At 44.5% G+C, this 12,641-nt stretch overlaps 1 protein-coding gene across 1 annotated transcript; it reads left to right on the top strand.

Annotated features, from left to right (window-relative positions):
- The first annotated feature begins 1 nt into the window (after window position 1).
- Window positions 2–11,384, top strand: TMED8 (transmembrane p24 trafficking protein family member 8). Its single transcript, XM_068683098.1, has 6 exons — window positions 2–135; window positions 257–335; window positions 2,460–2,589; window positions 3,417–3,558; window positions 3,839–4,138; window positions 5,123–11,384. The coding sequence occupies exons 1-6, from the start codon at window positions 63–65 to the stop codon at window positions 5,338–5,340; spliced, it is 942 nt and encodes a 313-aa protein (XP_068539199.1). The 5' UTR covers window positions 2–62; the 3' UTR covers window positions 5,341–11,384.
- Window positions 11,385–12,641: the final 1,257 nt, after the last annotated feature.

The following is a 12,641-nucleotide window of genomic DNA, read 5'->3' on the forward strand; positions in this document are numbered from 1 at the left end:
CGCGGCCCCGGCTCCGCTCGGCTGTTTCCGGCGGGGCGCTTCGGCTCCGCTCGGCCGTGCCCATGGCGGCCGCGCCGCCCGCAGCCCCCCAGGGACCGCGGTTCGAGCCCCCGGGCGGCCTCAGCGGCGCCTCAGGTACGGGGCGGGGGCGGCGGGCGGGGGCTGAGGGCGGTGCGGGTGCGTTTCCCCTCGTGTCTGAGCGCCCCGAAGCGCTGCGGGGTTGTTCCATCTCGCCCTGTGTTCTCTCTGCGGTCAGGAAACGAGGATGCAGCCCCACGGACGGAGCCTGAGGAGCAGCCGGGGGAGCCCTCGGAGCCCAGCGCCTCGCAGTGCGGGTAGGGAGCCCCCCGGGCTGCGGGCCCTTCGCCCCCGCCTCGGCACACCGCGGGGACTGTCAGGGTGGGGAGGGGGGACGGGACACAGCCGTCGGCGCTCAGGCGGTGTATGCGGGAATCAGTGCTGGGGGGGCTGTTCCTGTAGGCGTCAGCTTGTTACAAAGCCTGCAAAATAGCCAAGTGCAGTTCGTGCCTCACCTCTTCAGATCCCAGGCTCAGTCAGGTTGCAGGGAGCGCCGGGGGGTTTGTATTCAGCGAGAACTAAGGGGCTAATGAGCTACATCAACTAATTCCGCAGGAAATCTGCCCTGCTCTCACTGAAGGACAACTTAATAATTAAGCATTCCCACCCTGTATGGTTCTGGTGAAAGCTGAGCTAGAAAATGCATCTTACTGGTTTTCATTTATTTTTTTGACAGTGTTGTTTGCTTTTTCTTCATCACCCTTCGTCTTTCACCTCACGCTTCCCTTCCTGCTGCTGATCAGCCTCCTTATCAGCCGTGGGGCTCGTCATTACCTGTTGGGCAGGTGGTGCTTGTGGCCAGCCTGCTGGCTGCAAGCACAAGCACTGCGTGCTGTGGAGTTGTCACTTACCAGCATGCATGTGTTGCATGTGGCACGATTTTAGAAATTTGCAAGTTAAATTTGTCAGGCAGAAGATCACACAATTCATTAAATAACTACCTCATTAAGAAAATTCAGAAAAAATCAGCAAATGACCCTAGTTAGTAAAATAGCAGCTTGATGTCATCTTGGCTTGATGCACATGATATTGATATTAACTTTCTTGACTCCAAATGTGTTCCTGTATCACTCTTTACTATGTCCTCTAATTTTCTTTAAAGAATGAACGTAGGCTGTGAGCAGAATGGCCAAAGTAGATGCTGGATACTCATGAAAGTTACCTGATTGTGTAAGTGGAATCTCCTTTGAAAGGAAGGGTGACGGTCCAAAAGGGTTAATTCAAGAGGAATTGGCTGAACATTTTATTTGTGGATCTGCTTACAGAGATTGTACATTCTCCCAGTCAGAATATAGATCTGGGAACAAAAGTCACATGTGCCCTGTGCTGGCCACCTGTACAGATGCAGCACGGAATATCTTTGAGTTGAGCTGCGATTAAAAAAAAAATAAAATTAACTGTTCCAGACTAGACTGATAGTCTGATCTTTTGTTAATGAGAATATTTGTCCTTTGTGAAAGGAGAAATTTGAGGAAATACATACGTAGTTTTCATTACTTCTGTGTTCTCACACTTACGATCCTTCAGACAGAGGCAGTTTACAGTAGTCTTGTGGTGCTGAGAGAAGGCTGAACTTTTCAAAAAGGAAACTGTTACTAAAGACTAGGTTGCTTCTCGAGGAGGTTTCGCATAGTGTCTAACAGTATGACAGAGAAGACTTATTCTGGCATCCGTTTGAGTTAATTTGGGATGACAACTCTTTCCAGTTATATACAACATGCAGGAAGTTGTTTTTTAAACAGTCATTTAGAAAAATCTTCACAAGAGAAAGAATGTCAAGGATGTTGTTTCCTTTCTTGCTCATTCGTTTACTTCTTTGTACCTTTCTTTTTTGTTCTGACATGTCCATCTCCTCTTGTCACAGTGCAGATCTTCGACCTCTTGTGCTGTCCCTGTATGACTTACGGCTTGCTTGTCTGTGTAGCATATTTGCACGCAGCAGAAAGGGACCTGTGTGTTCTCTGTATTTCTTGGGATTGCTAATGGGAAAGGTGTGACGGACCACTTAAACTGAGGGCATTTTCGGGATGGCTGTCCAAACTGTTTCAAATCCTTTTGTTAATCCAGCTGGCCTTTGTTGGAATATGCAGATGTCAAGTAGTAGCTGGCGCAGCAGAAGTTGTCCTTTCTTGAGCAGAAACAGTTACTGCTGATTTCTGTGCTTCGTACAGTGTTAGTGAGTTCCTCCTGTGGAGATGAGGGCAGAAGTGGGGTGTCGGGGGTCTCTTTGCACAGGTGGTGGGTGCTGACCGCTGGAAGCTGGTTGTCTTCTGTCCCCTTGAATTCCCATTGCAGAGTAGAGTGACCCCTGTCACGGCTGAACTCTGCCGCTTGTGCCCTGGGTGTAAGTGCTAAATTGTAGTGCTCTCTTCCTCCGAGAGGTCGCAGATTAGGTCGCCTGTGAGTGTGGGAGCGACAGAGGATTCGAAGGAAGAAGGTAGCACTTCGAAGGACCAGGAAGCAGCTGAACTAGAAGAGAAGCTGCCTGACCAAACCGAGCCCACCAAAGAGGTAAGTGGGGGTTTCTTAACTTGAACAGAAAGGAAAGAGGTGCAGCAGTATTTCTTCCACCCTACTGCTGTGCTTAATGACTGTGGGACAGAGGCGTGTGTCTTTGGCTAGTCCTTACTTCCCTGCAGTTTTTGGCTTGCTAAGGCTTCAAGGTTATTTTCACCTTCTGCATCTTGTGTGGGTGTTTTTGGGATCCCCTTCTTGCAGATTTATGGGAGAGGGAGTTGAAGGGAATCTGCCATCTTTCGTTTCTTTTGGTGAGCAGCCAATTTGTTTGCACTACAAATACATTTGGGAAATACTTTGCAAGTAGCATGCAGCTCAGGAGCTGTGCATTTTTATGCATTAGGAGAGAGGGCTGGCCCTAATAAACCAGATGAACCTTTACCCAGGATGCAGTGAATGTCAGTGTGATCATGGTGCAGTCTAAATGCAGACAGAGCTGAAAAGCTCTCCCTAGAGAGGCAGTGCCTTGGGAGTGCTTTCCAAGAGTAGTCCTCTAAATCTGCAAGGCTGTTGCTTTGCTGAAAGATGACAGCTCTGAGGCAGATGCAAACATGTGCCTGCCCAGACTCCTGGGGAGGCTGAGGGGTCTGTAATTTGTGACATTAATGCAGCGTTTTTCTCCAGAGTTTATGAATTTGGTGCTGTGGAGGGGAATAATGCAGAGATGCCTCAGAGCCAGCCATTTCTTTTCAGCTGTAACAGAAGCTTCTGAAGGATCTGACTTGACTTCAGAAAGATTCTTGGATTGTTACCGAGTTGTTTTAAATTCAGCTGGACACTGTCTTACCCTGATAATCTTTGTAACTCTGTGCTTTGTGCAGGAAGCTGTTGTTCGAATGACCAACTACCACATACACCAAGGAGGAGGGGATATCGTCATGATTCAGTCGGATCACACTGGTGCTGTGGATATCCTTTCAGCTGAGCTGGAGACTGCAGACCTCCTTGGGGAGCAGAGGAAAGGTGAGGCCTGAAAGGACGCCATTTGTCAATGACTCTGTGGGCACTTTTAAAGTGCCAGTGCCTGCCTTGGCCAGAGAAGAGCAGAGGCTGTGTCGGAGACACTGCTGACTCCTGCTGGAAGTGTGGGTTCTTGGCTAGTGTTGTGTGAAAACTTCACATCTGCTTCTGGGAGCAGGCTCCAGAATAAGAGTCTTATCAGAAATAGCTTCACTGTTTTCATATAACAGTTTGTCAGTAGTAAAAAGTAAGATGAGCTGCTGATCTTTCTCCCTTGTCTCAGCTCAGCCTCCCCCTCTGGCTCCACCCACTACGTGGACCATGGGGAAGATGAAGGAATTCAAAACCAAGATGGGAAAGGAGAAGAATGCTAGGATGGTGGTGAAGCGAGGCGAGGTGGTGACGGTCCGTGTGCCAACCCATCCTGATGGGAAACGTCTGTGCTGGGAGTTTGCTACAGACGACTACGACATTGGATTTGGAGTCTATTTTGACTGGACCACTGTTACCAGCACTGCCATTACTGTTCAGGTCAGCGAATCCAGTGATGAGGAGGATGAAGAGGAGGAAGAAGAAATTGAAGGTTGGTGCAGAGCTCATGAGGATTGATTTTTGGCACTTGTTGCCATGCTGCTGAGTGTCTTTCAGATGCTGTAACTTCCATCTACTTTGCTTACCCAGACTGCTTATCTCTGCAGCCTTCTGGGTTTTGGTTAGGCTGTAGTGAGAAAGCATTTAACCCTTCCTGCTTCAGCATATGTGAGTGGCTGCTGTTCTCCAAGAACATTCCTGAAATCCAACAAGCCAAAAAATAAATCAGAAATCACTTGTTCAGCTTCCAGCCGATAATGAGATTAGGGTCTGAAACTTTAACTTGAGTGTTTTGCTCAGCCTCTGAGGCTGAGAAATTTCTGGTGGCAGGTGGGAGCAAAAAGGTTCTTCTTTTTTTTTTTTTTTCTTTTCCCAGTATAGCAGGAGCTCCTGTTGACTGCATTTCGGAGGACTGCTGCCTGTGTCCTTGTAGCTGTGAAAAGCATGTTACCTATTCTTTGTCTTAAGCATATTTTTGACCAGTGCAGCTGGGGGTTTGTTGTCTGAAATTAATCTTGCAAGTTCTCCAAAGTACGTAGGTTCTTATGTGAGGAGTTTATTCTTGGAGAAGTGAATCCAGGATGTACAAACACTGTGAGGTTATAGCTAAGACCTTCCCTGCCTTTCCTTTGCTCCATGTCCGTATCAGTGGACCACTTTATGGAGTCCCTGTTGTGACACGTGTAAAAGGAGCGAGCTGTTTAGAAGGTAAGACCAGGGAGAGGAGGCCAGGCTGGCAGGCAAGTGCATGCTGTCTTCCCAAGAGAACTGTTTCTCAGCACGTCCTTTGCCATGGTAAGGAAAGTGGGTCTTTGTTAGCAGTATTGGCAGAGAGCTCAGGGCAGACACTACGTGTAATGCTATCGTAGTTAGCTCTCCATATATTTGTGTGTCTCTGTAATCTGGTCTTATCTTTTTCTGGACCATCTAGTAGATTAACAGGCTCTGTCCTACTTCTCCACTCTTTCCCACTCAGGACTCGCCCCTGTTGGAGATGTGGAGAGGGGCTCCAAGAGCTACCTGCGGAACCGCTACGGAGAGATCATGCCTGTGTACCGAAGGGACAGCCACCGGGAGGTGCAGGCAGGCAGCCACGACTACCCAGGCGAGGGCATCTACCTGCTGAAATTTGATAACTCCTACTCTCTCCTCCGCAATAAGACTCTCTTCTTTCATGTCTATTACACTAGCTGAAGGGATGGGAAGGGGCAGGGGTGGCAGGCAGGCAGTACTGAGCATGGCAGGCTGCCACCCAGCCCTGGTACTCCCCGATGGGCACTGCTGTGTGACAGAACCAAGGCACAACTCTGCCACCTCCTCTTCAGACACAACCTGGTTTCTCCTCGCATCCTCCTTCCCGGCTGTCCCAGTGGAGAAAGGTGGCTGTGACTCTGGTTGTCCGTGGGCAGCTGTTCTTTCTGTAAAACTTCACAAGTCCTGCTCTGTGCGGGCATGCGGCTGGGCTTTGTTGGAGCCAGTAAATGCCTGGAGGCCAGGTTCAGGTGGTCACGGTTTCGTTCTGTTGCACTGGTACGAAATGAAGTCAAAATATTCTTGATATGTTACTGTTTTGTAAATAATTCTTTAGACTCTTCTGCTGCATCTGGATCACTAGAGGGCAGCTGTCAGCTGCAGTGAGACAAAAGCATGGCTGGCTTGGCTCCTAACCACTGATAATGTTATCTCCTGCCACCACTAATGTCACCAGCAGCCAGTGCTTCCTTCATCCTCATGGGAGGGGATGCAGCATGGCCAGTGGCAGCCAGTGCTGGTGGCCAGGCCGTGCTAACAACAGCCAGCCCCAACCTCCGGTCGGGTTAGGAGTTAGGTGTGGGAGCTGGGGAAGAAGGTGCACAACCAGAAGTCCATGGGAAAACTTTCCTATGGATTAAAAATTGGATGTTTCAGCTGTTGATTAGAGGGATATAAAAGTTATGATTAAAGCTCCAGTGACCACCAAAAGATTTTTATTTTTTTTTCCCCTCCTGTAATCCAGATGTAAAACAGAAGAAATGATTTACTGCTGTGTTGAGTAATTACAAAACGGCTAGGATACAACCAATAAATATACAGGAAATGTTTCTCAGTAGCAGCATGTTTGTTCGCTGGTATTGCTGCCAGCTGGATAATAGCATATGTAGCAAGGAAAATGCTCCCCAGGGAAGTGTAGTTTGTCAGCTGCTATTTCTGTTACAAAGGTATTGTTGCAAACGAGTATCTCTGCTCAGAAAATCAAAAGGGATGGAATTTAACCAAACCTTTCTGTAAACCAGAATCAGCTAGGCCGTTGCAAACCCTGACCATGTGGTAAAGGATGGAGTTCCTTGCCTGTTTTGGTGGCTAGCGATGGCACTAGTAATCACTGTCTGCTCGAGTATTGGCAGAGCTGAACAAGGATTAAGTTAATCCTTCGGAGATTAATTTTAAATCACATTTATCTGTAAGTGGTGTTTATTTTACTACTTTTAACTGAAAATCATGCTCTTTTTAAGAATACTGCTGTATTTACATTTTGATACCTCTTTGCAGAGACACAAAATGGCTGTTTGCATGGTGATTCTGGTAGAGTTCTGAGTTTTATTTTTAAATCCTCCAGGTAAAGCACCTCTACTTGGTCCATTCCTTCTATTGAGAGGGAACAATGGACAAAATGATTTTTGGGTAGTTAAAGCCAAAGATTTAACTCTCCTAGGAGGGCTGCGTATTTCCTATTCAGGCTATATGGTAATGCTGTGCAATTTGCTCTATATTCAAGCTCTTCTTTTTACTATCTCTGCTTACTTTTTCACTACCCCAGAGCATTTAGGAGGTCAAGAAGGTGTGAGAGAGACGTTAACAGTGGAGCAGCCCGAGCTGGGAGCACAGGAGAGTGGAAACCAGAAGACTGGTTGGACCACAATTACTTTCAGGGTGAGCAGGCAGGGAGCAGGGCTGATCAGGGTAAGCAGCTGAGCTGTTGCCACTCTGGGCCCTGTGATGGGGGGAAAAGCAGTCGCCTTTCTCAAAGGAGAGAGAGAACCTGGCAAGAGGGGAGCTGCAAAGCTGCATTATTCAAGTAGAGGGAAGCATAGGACAATCTTACAGGGAGGTAGAACAGTAGGATTTGGTATCTGCCAGAGCAAGGTGATCTTTCATTTAGCAGCCCAGGGAGGACTGTTCCTTCCTTTAGCCCCTCCTGGGGAGACAAAGGACCATGCCACAGCCTTTGTACAGCACTTGAGTCAGGCCTAAGCAACCTGCATAAGGTTCTCCCCTTTTTTCTTCTGTTGCCTATCAAGTTCTTAGACACTAAGCAGAAGATGGCAGAAAAGACCTTGCAGTCTGCCTGCAAAAACGACAGTGTCACCCCACTTGATGACTGCCTTTGGTCCTTTCTGAAATGATCTGCAGGGTGCTGTGTGCGCTTGCTGGTTAATGTATGAGGCACTGTCTGGCACCTGATCCGCTTTCCAATTAGGATTTTTTTTTTTATCACAGAAGGAATTTTGACCTGTACATACATTAGATTTTCTAGAATTATCGACCCTCAGTTACACAACTTAATCTGTACTAGCGGGTTATTACCACTAAAGAACTGTTGCCCCTATAATGTGGCCTCCATGTTGCTAATTCACAGCCGCTTTCCCCCCACACCATCTATATTTTGCTTATATCACGATTAAAATACATTGTGTCATGTTGTAAGAGGTTAATAAGGCCTGCCTCGCTACCCGTTCTGACTGCTTACCGAAACAAATACTATGTGCAAGTTATCAAGGTATTAGTTAGTGGTTTTAGTGAAGATAAATTGCCTCGTAGGTGGTGGTCCTATTGCTCAGTTCTAGCTTTCTGAAGCATGGGACAACATTTTAATGAGGCTCAGGTCACTTGTTTGGAACTGTCCCCATCTCCTAGTCCCACTGACCTAAGCTTAACAGTAGCATTGAATACGGTACGTCATCCCAATCCGTATGTGCCTGTCCTGCAAACACTGTGCCCATAAAGAGGCCTGCTGCAGTGGAACTGAAAGTGCTTGCTGTGTGTGATTTTGCTACTTCTGTTTCCCAGATGTATCTGGTATCTCTTAGGAACACAAAATAGTTTTAGACATGGAATATTTCATCTGCAGGAAACAGAAGCTTCACAGTTGTACAGGATAATTGTTCTTCATTTATTCTTTAATTTCCACATTACATGAATATGTTGTTTCTCAGGTATTCAAATATCATTCATTATCCAAGTGACGACTTCTCTTTGGAAGGATATGTAGTCTTTATTCATTTTCTGATAAATTAACTAGCTTGGCTGTATGGTTAGTGATTAACAGCAGCCATTCTTATTCAAAATTGAACCCACAGTTGGTTCAAAGAAATAATTTTATTTCTCATGTGTCTTTTTTTCTGCCTTCTGTGTCTCCTGGACTTGTATCTAATCCTGCTATCTGCTGAGGCAGTGATGGAAGCCCTTCTTATTTTAATTGGAGACCTATGGAACTAGACCTTGGGTCTAGAAAGAAAAATTAATTTAAAAGGCAGTTGCGCTTCAGAGAGGGAAATTAATCTTCAAGAAAGGAAAGTTTCTTATTTTTCTCCTGAAGGAAGATTTCAGATCAGTTTTAAAAAATGTGTTTCTTCCAGTAGATTGTGTCTAGAAATTCAAAAAGCTCAATTAAGGGATAAGCTTCCTTTGCATTTTGCAACCAGTCTTTTTTTTTTTTTTAAATTGGGTTTGCTTTTGTGAAAGCATAAAATTGTTTTCCATTTTGTTTCGAATATAATTTAGATCTAAAAATAAGATATGGGTGTTCAGCCAGAGACATTAGACAGTCCTGTAGCATAGGACTTGCATAAAAATTAGGTTGTATAATTGTTTATAATAATTGTTACAATCTGTTGGACATTTTTTAATGTCAAAGAAGGTCATATGTTAAGTTTCCTCTTATTTTGCTCCTTAGCAGTGGTGTAGCAGCAGGAGTTTAAAATGCATGCATTTCACTGAGGACTGAGTTAAAACTGCTTAATTAGAGACCACATTACTGACTGAATTTACTCACAAACTCTTTGGAGGCCTTCAGTGTGGATTCATGTAAAAGATTATTGGTGTCAGGCATAGGCTAGTTGCAAGTTAAGGTTTGGGACCCATTTAATAGTTACGTAAATTAATATTGCTAAAGAGCCGTTTACACAAACAGATAAGATGAAAATGTATGCTTAAATCTAAGGAGAGAAAGAGCTTAATTGACTGACTTATGGTGCTGAGATGAAAGTTGAGTTACTATGCAACTCGGCCTAAAAGGTAGCCACGCTCCTTTCTTTCTGGCTCCGTCCTGTGCACTTGTCTGCTTGTAACTGTGTGCACGTAACTGCGTACAGCCTGCAGTGGGGCCAGTTGTTGTGCTGCTGGACCCGGTGGGGTGGGCTAGCCGTGACCCTTGTCACACGTCCAGTTGCTGAAAGAAGTACTCATTCTTGTGAGCTGAGAATTGGGGTAGAGAATGAATCCCTAAATGAGTGTTTTATTTCTTTTAACTCCACTGCTTATACCCTTCCTCCTTGTCTCTACCCCAACTAAAGCCACTCTATAGAGGATTTATCACAAGGTGCCTTAGGAGCAGGGAGCATGTCTGAAATAAGAGCCATAGATGTCATTAAGCCAAGGGGTTTCTTCTCCCTGTTTCTCTGCCCGTTCCAGTAGAGGGGAAGCACTCCACACAAGTAGAGGTCAAGCAAGAGAGCCCCAGGAGGCCGTTCCTGGAGATTTAAGCTGTCTGTTAGACTGCCTTGTTGCTGTAAGATGGTAGTAAAACTGTGTTTGAGTTTTCTGGCACCATAGGATCTTTGCCTTTGGAAATCATATGCTGCTGTCAGATACTGGGGAACACCAGAGGACTACTCCTTTTGATATGCTGATGCTAAGCCTGAGGACCAGAAAAACACTAGATAGATAGACATAGATAGCATTCATTGTGGCCATTCACCATTTTCCCTAAGAAGCATCTGAATTCAGTACTGAGGGGTGTGTGCTTATGTGTACTGAGACCAGATGAGAGACCAAAGCAACACAACACAGGTTTTTTGATCTCCCAGTGGGAGAGAAATTTCTCCAATTCTCATATCTGGGAAAAATATCATATGTGATGATCAATGTCATGTAGATGTAGCAGAACATCTGAATTAGTAGAAGGGAAAACTGTGAACTGATCTTGTTAAATACGTTAGCTAATGGGACTGTGAAAGAAGTCAGGAGTTAAGCAGGAGTCAAAGTGGTAAGTCATCTAAATAAGTGCATTTGTGGTATATACAAACTAACTCTAGGGCTTTAGAGTGTACATCAAACTGCAGAGTTCAAACAGATCTTGCTAGGAGGAGAATTTTCTGTGGGAGTTATTACACATTTGCCTCCAAAGAGTCTCTGGCATCTTATTCTGAAACACTTGTGCTGTTGCAGCTGAAGACAGATCATCAGCCTGAGTGAACCTGACTCCGAGTGAACCTGACTCCACTCGACATTTCTGTATTCTGTTCTGAATTTTACATGTTGCTTTCTCAGAAGCATCATCACAATAAATACGTACCTTTTCTCAGTTAGGGAGAGGAAGACTTCTGTGATTTGTTGGTTAGGGTTATCTAGTTTAAGCCATCTGGACTGGTGAGTCAAGTCCCTTACATAAGCTGGATGCCAAAGCACTAAGTTCAGAGCTAAAGAGGCTTTGCCAAGTAAAAACCTTGAAGTTTAGGAACTGTTCTCAGAAACTAAACAGTTGGTGATGATCTCTGTGCAACCTCCATGATGCCCAAGTGACTAACTGCTCACCTCAGGGTGAAACAATCTGCTCTCAACTCGCTGCTCCAGGCTGCTAGCACAGTCTTTCAATGGAGAGTGTCTTGTAGCCGGTTGTGCTTTTTTTTTTTTTTTCTTCCCCCAAATGTATATTCTTGTGAATTGTAATGGTTGTCTGTAAGTCCTTATTTATGTGATATATTTATGATGTCCTGTAATCTCAAAACTGAGTTCTCTGCACCAACCTGTTGCTTTTCATCTCTTCCCCAGAGATGAGTTTTAAGTGGAGAACAGGATATTTTAATGAGAGGTGGCACTGACTCTCTCTTGCTGAAGGGCACATGTGAAGATATATTTATAGTGTGCTTGCATTCCTTCTAGGCTTGGTTTGTATTGTTTATATTTAATGTGTTGTGGCTGATTTGTAATAGTATATTGGAACTTATTCCCTTTAAATAAACTTTTCACTATGCAATCATTCCTCTTGTCTCCTGTTGAAAGCAAGTGAATGTCCTCATATGAGAAACCAAACTACAGAATTTCCAACAAAACATGAACGCAATAAAACTTCTATGAGCAAAGAAGCAGTAGCTATTAAAGATATACTTTGGAGTGTAGCAAACATTCAAGTTGCAAATGGATAAGAAAATGTTCTGTTGTCAGCTGGTGGTTCTGGCTTTAGCCAGGAATTTTTCTGTCTGTTAAAATGACTGTCAGGGATTTTTTATTCTTCATATTCTCTGCAGCACTTGTGATTATACTGAATATTTGAAGAACTCGAGAGGAACAAGCTAGTAGCCAAGCTCATATAATTTTAACCAGGTAGAATTTGAATGGTCTTCCTCCCAGTGCTTAATACTGGTACTTTTCACCTCAATTTGCAGAGATCCCCTATGGCTAACTAATTAATCTGTTACTAAAGCTTTCAGTTTGAAGGTTTAAAAGCATCCTTTCAGTTATCACATACTGATTAAACTATCTAAAGAAAAGTGCCCTTCACAATTTCCTCATAACTGCTTGACCTTGGGCTTCATCTTGCTACGAAGACTGTATTTATGTAGCCTGAAGAAAAAATCTTCAGAGAACACCTCCTGGTCAAAATGAGAAATGAGCTTTAGCCATCTTTTCTCACTTGTCTTGTTTTAAAACCCCTTGGGACAAGAACTGCAGAAGTTCAGATGTCTTTGTTCTCATCCTGTGTTTGCCTGGAACTTTTCTACAAAATAATTGATGGGCAGGCGCAATCATACAGAAAGATGATCAAAGGGATAGATGACTGCCAAGTTACACATTTTGTCTGTTCTATTTATTTATTTATTTTAAAGAGCACATAAAAGAAGCAGTGCTGAAGCTATTTGATAACCATTAGCTCACTATGAATCTCTGTCCTCTGTCATGGCTCAGGCATTAGACCAAGAGGACAATGAAGCAACTTGGTAGGGATACAGAGAAATTATGTGAAATTTAACAAGGTTAGTCATTTCCTTTCCATGTTTTTTTTTTTTTTTTTTTTTTTTTTTTTTTTTTTTTTGTGGTTGGACTGCAGCAGGAATGGTCTGAGCTCATGAAGCTCAGCAAAGGTCTCATTTGAGTGGGCTGGGTTGCCCTGCCTGGAGGCCACTCTCCTTTCCAGGTGTGTGTGGGCAGCGTTGTTCATTTGCTGAAGTCTTGTCACTGATCTCAGTGTTGTCTGGTTATTGACAGTGGTTTTACACTTAGCAATGTACAAAAATACA

The sequence above is a fragment of the Anas acuta genome, chromosome 5, assembly GCF_963932015.1.
Source record: "Anas acuta chromosome 5, bAnaAcu1.1, whole genome shotgun sequence".
NCBI lineage: Eukaryota > Metazoa > Chordata > Aves > Anseriformes > Anatidae > Anas > Anas acuta.

What these genes read in the sequence shown, in the direction of transcription:
- TMED8 (XM_068683098.1), top strand. Translation starts at nt 63, where the DNA reads ATGGCGGCCGCGCCGCCCGCAGCCCCCCAGGGACCGCGGTTCGAGCCC. An exon ending in CCCAGCGCCTCGCAGTGCGG is followed by an intron (nt 336 to 2,459) that starts GTAGGGAGCCCC and finishes TTCCTCCGAGAG; the next exon opens with GTCGCAGATTAGGTCGCCTG. An exon ending in GGAGGAAGAAGAAATTGAAG is followed by an intron (nt 4,139 to 5,122) that starts GTTGGTGCAGAG and finishes TTTCCCACTCAG; the next exon opens with GACTCGCCCCTGTTGGAGAT.